Source organism: Lucilia cuprina, chromosome 5 (genome assembly GCF_022045245.1).
Source record: "Lucilia cuprina isolate Lc7/37 chromosome 5, ASM2204524v1, whole genome shotgun sequence".
NCBI lineage: Eukaryota > Metazoa > Arthropoda > Insecta > Diptera > Calliphoridae > Lucilia > Lucilia cuprina.
In genome coordinates this window covers 39239891-39251002 of record NC_060953.1, presented here as the reverse complement: position 1 = coordinate 39251002, position 11112 = coordinate 39239891, and the positions used below count along the sequence as shown (strand labels likewise).

General features: G+C 32.8%; 1 protein-coding gene across 1 annotated transcript; it reads left to right on the top strand.

Moving 5' to 3' along the window:
* Nucleotides 1-1433: 1433 nt before the first annotated feature.
* Nucleotides 1434-6895, top strand: LOC111688347 (myb-like protein I). Its single transcript, XM_046953362.1, is given in 1 exon segment — nt 1434-6895. A coding segment is annotated over 1 exon segment (3021 nt). The 5' UTR covers nt 1434-1746; the 3' UTR covers nt 4768-6895.
* Nucleotides 6896-11112: the final 4217 nt, after the last annotated feature.

The following is an 11112-nucleotide window of genomic DNA, read 5'->3' as shown; positions in this document are numbered from 1 at the left end:
ATAGACTAGACTATAGACTAGACTATAGACTAGACTATAGACTAGACTATAGACTAGACTATAGACTAGACTATAGACTAGACTATCGACTAGGCTATAGACTAGACTTCAGACTAGACTATAGACTAATCTTTAGACTAGACAATGGACTAGACTATAGACTAGACTATAGACTAGACTATAGACTAGACTTCAGACTAGACTATAGACTAGACTTCAGACTAGACTATAGACTAAACTATAGACTAGACTATAGATAGACACTATATAGTTTCTATATAGTGTATAGGTTCCTTTGTCAGACTGCAAGTAAGATGACTTTACCAGTTTATAGTTGCGTTGACCATATAGCAAGTAGACCGGGAGAGCCGGAGACTCACCTGCCCTCATAACTTGTTTTACACTGACCATCGAAAAGGGAAGGGTTATATGTTAGTTCAAGCAAAATGTTTACGAGAGAGCATGATAAAAGGCGTTTTTATGAGCAATATAATAAATTCTTAAAACATTTGAAAGCATTGACTTCCCTGCACTATCGTAATGTTAAACTGAAAAGGGTTAATTTGTTTTTAATACGATTTATAAAATAGTAAATATTTAATATAGTTAAAAGTAACTTTAATAATATTTTTTGTAATAAATTCTTATGAAATACTTTAAGTAACAATTTATTCCCATAATAATGTACGTTTCTTTTTATTTTTCTTCTTTTCATTTTAAATACAATTTCTATTAAATTATGCTTTATTGATATCCTGATATAACCAACAACAACAACAACGACGACTCTTATATATAATGCGGTATGTATATGTATTTATTGGTTGTGTATTTTATCGAATTATTAAACGATTTCAATGGATATAAATACCTGTGGATGTGTTTGTGTGTGTATGTGTATAAATAAAATAAAAACAATATAAAACCCATCAACCAACTCAAATCAAATCATCGACCGACCAAACGAACGAACGAACAAACGCATAAAACCGATACAACAACATGTTTAATAAATACCAACAACGGCAACCACGATGGCGATAAAACTCATATGCATACAATGATATTTTTAACCCTGTACCAATAACATGTGTCTCTAACTGTTACTGACTCTTTCTAATGGTTCTTATATATTTTCTATCAAAATTCTCGAATATGTATTTGTATGTGTGTGTTTGATGTTAATCTATATTTAAATCATCAATGCCACGTTATCAATACCGTTTATTTTGTTTTTGTTGTGCTAAAACGACATACGATCTACGGTCATTGTGCTAATGCGGCATATCTTGTGCATTCTAAAAAATAAAACAATAAAAACAAACAAATTATCTGTTTTTGTCATTTCAAAACAATAACTAAACATCCCAACCCACCCTCTTTTTGGTCTCCCATATTCAACACACTGTCTATTAATGGTAACAAACTAAAAACTACTCATCTAACGTGTTTTCTTTGCCCCCTTTTCCATTTTAATACGCATGTTCTACGTATACGCTACGTAACAGATATTGCAGACAACTTGGCTGTAGCAACAGCAGTTGTAGTTGTTCTGTATTTAAAAAAAATTTAACCAGATATAAATTTTAAAAATAACATCTAGCTTTTATCACTACAATTAGAGTAACTGAAGAGAGTAAAAGAGCAAGTGTTAGAGAGTAGAGCGGGGGGTGAGCAAGTGAGTTATATTTTGGAAAGTGGGTGAAAAGCTCAAGTTTAATACAAACGCACAAATATAAAATAACAATGGCGAATCCACGTAAATTTAGCGAAAAAATCGCTTTACAAAAGCAAAAACAAGCTGAGGGTACAGCGGAATTTGAGAAAATTATGAATGAGGTTAAGGCAACCAGAGTCGTAGATAATGTCTTAGGCAACACAGATCTAACCGATGGTAATGGTTTACATAGAAATGCTAGTTTAAGTGGCGGTAGTGGAGGCAGTGGCACAAGTAGTGGAGCCAGTGGTGGTGGTGCTTCTCCAGATGCAAATGCAGGTGGTAGTGGAAGTATAGGAGGCGGCGGTGGAGGAGGAGGAGGTGGCGGTGGTATTGGTTTAATAAACACAACATCTGGCTCTCCCACATACCGAGAATCAAGAGGCCGCAGTGTAGGCGTTGGTCCCATGAGAAGACCTTCAGAACGTAAACAAGATCGATCTCCTTACGGCAGTACAGCGAGCGGTCTTATGCTAAGCGGTGTAACGCAACAAACACAAAACAGTTATTTAAGTCCACCCATGGATAGTAGTAGTTGGAGACGTTCAAATTCTGATTCTGCTTTACATCAAACGCTTAACAATTTGGCAGAGGGAAATTTTGGCGCATCCAGTCCAGTACCCAGTATGGGCGATATAAATTCTCTGCATGCCAATTATCACCATCATCATCAGCATCAAACTCATAACAGCCAAAGATCTCAATCCCCCAATATAGGGCGCAGTTATAGTCCACAAGCACAAAGAAGAAAAAACACATTACTACAGCAGCAACAGCAGCAGCTACAACAACAACAACTGCAGCATCAACGTTTACAAATGCAACAGCAGCAGCAACAACAACAAGCACAACAACAGCACCAACAGCTACAGCAACATTTACAAAATCAACAACAAAGCTTACAGCAGCAACAACAACAGCAGCAACATTTGCATCACCACCAACAACAATATACCAATGCCAAATACAACAACTCCAACATCATGTTCAAATCCCTGCACGAACAGCAATTATCATTTAACAACACCGGCTCATTACCCGACTTAAGTTCCCTACACTATGCGAACCAACCAAATGCAACCAATAACAGCAGCACACAAATGATGCCAACATCAGCCACACAACAGCAACAGACTCTTTCGCCCATCCTATCGCCACATCATAATAATGGATGTCATGATCGGGATCAGTCGCCAAGTCCCTTTAGTCCTCCCAGTACGGCAGGTGGAGGTAATAGTGGGGGTGGCCCTCCCTCTCCATATCATCAACAGGAAAATTCTCCAACATCTGCCACCAACACCCCCACAGCTAATGTTCAAACCTCACCGCATTTGTCCTTTACCAATTTGTCTGTACAATCGCCCGTGAATGTACAGCAAACGAACACAGCACAAAATACAGCCGCTGCCCTTAACACATTGCCAACACTGGGTAATCTAACAGACTATCGTCAACCATTGAATCCACCTAGTCCAGGTTCTTCCCCCGGCCTTCTAACATCGGGCCCAGCCAACGATATACACACAAGTGCACCGCCTAGTCCCATAAGACATTGTCCAAATAATCTAAATTCCTCCGTTAGCGGAGCGAATAGTAGTCAAAACCCACAAAACCAAATGCCAACACAAAGTTTACAAAACACATTTGGGAATCTGGACTCCAACACCGGTTATAATACGCTTAATCCTGCTTTTCATAATCACTTTGAACAGTTTCATCTGGGAGACAATAGTCAGTCGCCGCAAAATAACTACGATGCTTTGGAATTTGAAGACTTGGGCATGGGCAACCAGCAACACAATAACTTTAATACTAAAATAATAGACTTTGGAGATTTGACAACACCGTCATCCAATACCCCGTCAAATACAACAAGAACGAACTCAACAAATAGCACATCCAACTGTAATAACAACAACAATTTACCACAACAACAGCAGCAGCAGCGAAATAACTCCCAACAATTCCAACATCACCATCAACAGCAACAACTTTTAAACAATAATTCGACTACAAGTAGCACGAGTAGTAATGTGAATAGCAATGGACCTGTGAATGCCTGTAGAACAGGTCTGATGAATAACAATGATAGACAAGATATATTATCGGCCAATTCATCACCCATACCTTCGCCTTTATCACATGGTGTGCCACCACCTTCCTCTCCCTTACCTATACCTATGTCAGCACATTCACCACATCAGCAGCAGCAGCAGCTGTCGTTATCGGTCCAAACATCGCCACATCATTCGCCTATGCATTCGCCGCATCACTCGCCTTCACCTTTGTCGGTATCATCACCCGGGCTGACAATGTTGGGTGGTAGTGTATCGCCTGTACCATCACCATCCGCCCACATAATGCAACAACAACAACAGCAGCAGCATAATCATCATCTTAATAATCAAACAGCGAATCAAATGCATCACAATCAAACACAATCATCACACAACAATCATCACCATCATCATCAACAACAGCACCAGCAACAGAATCAAACACACATACCTACAACCGCCACAAATATACCACAAATTATATTTTCCGATTATTCCTCATCGCGCGATATCTTCGATAGTCTCGACCTAGATTTGGGTCCAATCGATGGCCCCGCTTTACAAATGCTATCCGACCAAAATCCCATCATGATTGCCGATCCCTCAATAGAGGATAGTTTTCGTAGAGATCTTAACTGATACTACGAGGAAGCTGTTGCAGCTATTGAGAGTGGTATCCTCTTAGAGGACTCGTTCGATCCCCTAGGTCCGCTTGTCGATGTAACAGAAGTATTAGGCAATCCTCCCCTGGCAACACAACTTCATCATCATGTAAATAAACCTCAAAATGATGACACCACCTCCTCCACCTGTGCCATTGGTTGCGGTATAGGCGCCGGCGGCGTTGGCATTGACACCACCAACAGCATTTGTGGTGAGGAATCAAATGATACCCATATTAACAGAGACGATATCTTAAGCAGCCTAAACGACCAACTCAACGACGAGGTTCACGATGATGAAGACGATGAGGTACGAAATTTCTTTTTCTAAATCATGTCATTAGGATCATTATATTACCTATAGATAGAACCGGCACATTAAAACTGACTTGTAAACAAACCTCTAACATAAAAGAGAGCGCCAAAGAACTGAAGAAAATATAAAAATTTGTTGAAAACTTTTTAATTGTTTAGAACAGTCCCCTTCCCTCTTGTTAAAGCAAATGCAACAGTTTAAACTTAATAAGCTTTCGAGTAGTCTATATTATCTGGTACATAATTTAAGCTTTAGTGCTGCAAATATTTCTGAAATTTAAGAGAAAATGTTAAGAGAAATTTCCTTAAGAGTAATGATTGAAATAAAAGGATCTATGCCGATCTACTTGAATTTAAACAACTTTTTAAATGTTATTGTTGGGACGTATATCAGTCAAAATCAGCTGTGCTGAAGTGCCATAGTTCCTTTAAAATACTTTTGGTTCCATGATTTTTTTAATCAAATTTCCTGTGATATTATATATTACATTTTGATGGACTGGACACAAGTCTATTACACCGTGTGACAAAATTATTCTCAAAATTAATAAATCGTGACCTTTGCCACGTTTGTAGGTCCAGTAAAGAATAACAATTGGAAATCCTTTTTTCAGGGGTAAAAATTTTAGAAAAATCTACTCTACTAGCTAAATAGCTTGCACTTGATCAGATGTTGAGTAATTTTTTGCTGTGAAACAGCAGATTAAGAAGTAGGATTAGACAAAATTGATATTGAATAAATTGATGTGTTCTATTACACAGTGTAACAAAATTAACCTCGAAATGAATAAAACGTGATCTTTGCCACGTTTGTAGGTCCAGTAAGGATTAACAATTGGAAATCCTTTTTTCGGGGGTAAAAATTTTTGGGAAATCTACTCTACTAGCTAAGCAGCTTGCACTTGATCAGATGTTGAGTAAGTTTTTGCTGTGACACAGCAGATTAAAAAAAAAAGAATAAGACAAAATTGATATTGAATAAGTTGATATGTTCTATTGCACAGCGTGACAAAATTAACCTCAAAATGAATAAAACCTGACCTTGTCACGTTTGTAGGTCCAGTAAAGAATAACAATTGGAAATGCTTTTTTCGGGGTAAAAATTTCTGGGAGATCTACTCTACTAGCTAAGCAGCTTGCTCAAGTGCAATAATTTTCAGATGTTGAGTAAGTTTTTGCTGTGACACAGCAGATTTAAAAGAAGAATTAGACAAAATTGATATTGAATAAGTTGATGTGTTCGCTTAAAAGCTTTTGCTTTAAACTGTAGTTAAAAAAGATCGTTCTCTTAAATTTCATAAATATTTTCAGACGATTTCAAAATCTTACATATTTAATTTGTATTAAACGCAACAACAACAACAAAAAGTAAAATCAAAGAACAGGTTTTTAATAAATTTTAAATCTAAATTTATTAAACAAAAAAAAATTAAATTAAAACGTATTTGGTACAAAAACAAAACAAACAAAGAAATATTTATATATATTTATATACAATATAAAACAAAATAATATCAATATGTGCAATAAAATCGAATTATAGGGAAGTATTAAAATAAAAAGCAACAACAAAAATTAAATAAATTCAATCAAAATCAAAAGTCACAATTATTACTAATACAAAAATAACAACACAGTAATATATTATATACAAAAAAAATTTAATAACACAGATTACATTAACTATCAGACCCCCACCCCTTCCTCACTCTAAATCCCTTAATCCAAAAGTGTCTTAGACCTGTGTGACAAATGAAACATACTTATGCATCACATCACACTTAACATCTCACAACAACCGCAACCGAATTGCTGATAATATTAAAAATAAAACAAACTTCAGAAAGAAAAATAGTTATTAATAAATTAATATAGAAAAACAAAACATATGTTATCCGCTCTAAAATTTATATATAATTTATAAAATAAAATCAACACAGTTTTACTACAAATTATGATCGAATACAATTATAAAAAAAAACAAAAATCCAATAAATATAAACCTACACTGAAAAAAAAAATAATTTAAATTCTTACATTCATTAAATGTTCAAGCACACATAAAGTAATACAAATATATTTTTTAGTAGATGTTTTGTTTATAAAGCCCCCTTTACACGATGTGTCAAAATGTTGAAATGATTGAAAAAAAACAAGTAAGGAGAAAAGAAAACAGCTGTTTTCGTTGTGCTTTGTTTTATAACAATCGTGTAAACACAAAAATATAAACCATTTGACTTTTATTCTCTTCTTTGTCATACAAATAAAATTTTATTTTACCTTTTTATTAGACTTTACGTACGTAAAGTGTGATTGTGTAAAGGGTCCTAAAAGTGATTTTTTATATAAAATTTTTTGGAATATCTAACAAAATCCCATCAAGATTCCTTAATAGAGTATAGTTTTGGTAACGAACTCTAACAAGAAGTGTTTGTTTTCATTCTACATATGTGTGAGTAATAGACTTACTTAAACATTAACACATATGCAATTAATAAACCGGTTAGAGAGATTTTCTGCCAACGTCATATTCTTAAATAGATATCTGAGAGAATTACAAACAACTCTCTAAAAAGTTTTGTTTGCTTCAGATCGTGGTGTAAAGGCTTAATTAATTTCTTCGTTCATTTACGTGATGAATCAGCTGATTTCGCCTCCTTTGTAAGAGAAAGAGAGACAGCAGGAGCAAACGTAACCTTACAGTAGTGAAACGCAGTGAGCTCTCTTGTACCCTTTTTTCACACGTACGTATGCTCACCAAATGGTCAGAGAACAATTTTTTTCGTTCAGCCTTTCGCTGCTTTACAGTCACCATGTAATCTATAGAGTAGAAACTTAAAAGAAAAGAATTATTGTCATGTCTTGACTCTTTTCAACTAGCTTTCTGACTGAGCCTTTGTAATATATAGTGTAGCAATTGATCTTTTCATAATGCAAGCACATGTCCTTACCCAAAAACCCTAAGAAAAACTGCACTTTTTTCTAGAATTTTATAAAAGTGAAGGTACCTATCCGTAATTATTGTCGTCACTTAAGTCTCTCTTTTGTAAGCGAAGTGCCATAAACTTACTGACCTCAATATATACTTGAAAAAACATAAGGAAAAAAGTTCATTGCCCAGTACTAGCACGTTTGGGCACTTTTGACTGGCTCTCTTTAATCTATGAATTGACGACTGAAGTTAAATTAGCTAGTCAACTGGAAAGTTTGTGAAGCTGTGTAGCTTAAATAGATTGATCGGAAAGGTTCCCACCAAACTGCTGGGTTATAGTAATGGAAAGGTCAAAAACTGGGATTTTTGTTATCATGCCCATTTTTTCGGAGTTTGCAGCGTGCTGGCACTTTTAAGTCTGAATTCCATATACAAATGAACTGGCTGAATTCACACTTAAGTCAGTCCAAAATTACCATAGTGTGATAGATATTAGAAATTTTCAGAACTCTCTGACATCTTTCGTCCCCAAGTGTGATCCAATTTTAGAAATTCTAATCTAATAAAAACATACAAATGTGCAAAATTATTTATTCGAAAAAGAAAAGTTAATTCGTTAGTCAAAAAAATACTAACTTAAAATCTAACTGTCAAAAAATCTCGAAAAATGAATTCTTTAAAATAAACTAAAATGTCACATGTTTAATTGGAGCTAAAGTGATATCTGTAATATTATTAAAAATCCAGCGTACATTGTATGTCAAGTTTAACTTTACTTTTAAATAATAAGAAGCGTATACCACTTTCTTTCAAATTACTTAGTCTTTAACGCGCGGGACGCGTTACTAAGTAATACACATTTTGAGACGTTTTACTGTCTGGGATTTTAAACTTAAAACGAACTCATAAAAGGTGGGAATATTTAAACAAGTGTTTACGATAACTGTAACGATTGATCAGGATCATACTATCCGGAATAAAAGTAAATGTTTCTTTAACGATTCCAATAGAATCATACTATCTGGGATAATAGTAAAATTTTCTTTGGCCTCCAATATGAAACTTTATGGTATCATACTACGATTTTGAGTAAGGTTGAAAAAATGATGTACATACATCAAATCCGATGATATCACGCCCTTCCACCTTGTTCATACAATGCGGAGTTATTTGAACAGGATAACAGTAACGATTGTACTTTTCGGGATAATAACAAAATTTTTCTTTGGAGTTTACTATGAAACTTTTTACGAAGATTTTGAATAGTTTGTAAGTTTGAAAGGAGATTATTGTATATAGTATGTACATCAAATGCACCTAGGCCTCTATAGGTCCTGTTGTGTGCTCCTCAGTTGGGTGTCGAACCCAGCACTTCCGATCTACCAGATTAGAACACTAACCACTTATCTACCGGAATCAACCTTTTACGAAGATTTTTGGGTATGTCCTAACTTTCATAGACATAAGGCATTGGACATTATGAAAGGTCAAATAATTTATTTTGTTACAAATGTAGTTTTTACAGTTCTGCTTTGGACTTGATCAAGACAAGTGTGTATTCGTTATATTTATATGTTTATATGGATTTTGACAAGTATAATTTTCAGATGATTATGTCATTTTCCATTAACCAAAAACGAGTTTTCTTAGGCCCAATATTCCTTAATCCTGAAGTAAAGCTAAAAATAATTATTCCAAAAAGTTTTATAATTCTCAACTAGTTTATAAATGAAATATCTACAAAAAAATAACATTTAATTAAATCTTTAATAACTGCAAAATCAAACAATTAAAAACAAATACAAATAAATTAATACTAAATATTTTTTTTAATTAAATTAAACTTCCAAAGTTTCTTAAACGAAAAAAAGAAAAAAATTGTTTCGTCTAATTAAAACTACTACTTCCTATCGTTAAAATACTACCTATAACTACACTGAACTGTTTATAATTTTTTTTATATATATATGTATGTGTAAATGTATGTATATAATTATAAAGACGATTTATTTTTAAAATATAACGAACGATATCAAAAAACAACTCTGATAGAAAGTTTATGCAAAAAAAAAACTAAAAATTAAAGTAATATTCTACTCCATTTTACTCTTATTCTTATAAAATAATTAAAAAAAGGAAAAACAAAAAAAAAATAGAACGAAACTTAATAAGCTTTATGTCCTCTGAAAAAAATAAACAAAAAATAATTGTAAAATATTTATAATAAAAAAACAAATATTTTTTAAATTATTAAAAAAAATAAAAAAACTACTTTCTAAACCATTTTTAAGTTTAATAAAGAAAACTAAACAACAGCAACAACAAATTTAATTATTAATTATAAAAAAAATATAAATATTGTATAAAAAAAAACAAAATGAAACTGAAAATGTCATTAGTTGTTAAAAAAAAAATATTTTTTTATTTTGTTTTTATTTTTTTTAATATTTAAATGTTTGCTTACAATTTTTTTTAAATATAATTATACATAAATATAAAATAATCATATTTTTATTATATATATACAATACCATAAAATTAAATAAATAAAATAAATATATATTTTTTTTCTTAAAGAAATTATTATAATATTTAGCTATTAACGATTTTTTTTTGGATTAAAAACTTATAAATTCTTTAAAAAAAAATTAAAGAAATGAAAAAATATAAAATTTTTTCGATGTCAATGCTGAGATAAAATTTAATTGTATAATATTATTGTAATATATTTAATAATTTATAAAAGATAAAACTTAAAAAAAAGAAATCCCTTTAATGTATAATGTAATAACAAAGTTATTTGTTTCAAATAAATCTTTAATTATAAATCAATATTTTCATACAAATTGTTTTTTGAAGAAATTGAAAAATTTAGAAAAAACAAGGTAAGTTTGCTCTAATATCAGAAATTATATACCGATCGAATATGGAATTATCTATATAAATAAAAGAGTACCGTTACTGACTGACTGATTCATCATTGCACAGCCCAAACGGCTGAACCTAGAATCATTAAATTTTGACAGTATATGTGTTTATACCCTACACCACTATAGTGGGGAGGGTATTATACGTTTGTGCTGATGTTTGTAACATACAAAAATATTGGTCCAATACCCACCTTAAAGTATACCGATCGATTTAGAATCATTTTTTGAGTCGATTAAGACATGTCCGTCCGTCCGTCCGTCTGTCCGGCTGGCTGGCGCAAGGTACAGCCCGCAATTTTCAAGATAATTTGATGAAATTTGGACCAAGCATCTTTTTGGCACAAGGACGAAGCCTATTGAAAATGGTTGAAATCGGTCCATTATTTCACCTAGCCCCCATACAACCGTACCTCCCGATTTGAACTTTTTATGCTATAATTACGTCAAATATTCTGCTATCTCTCTAAAAATTGGCACAAATAAGTTTTATATAAGTATA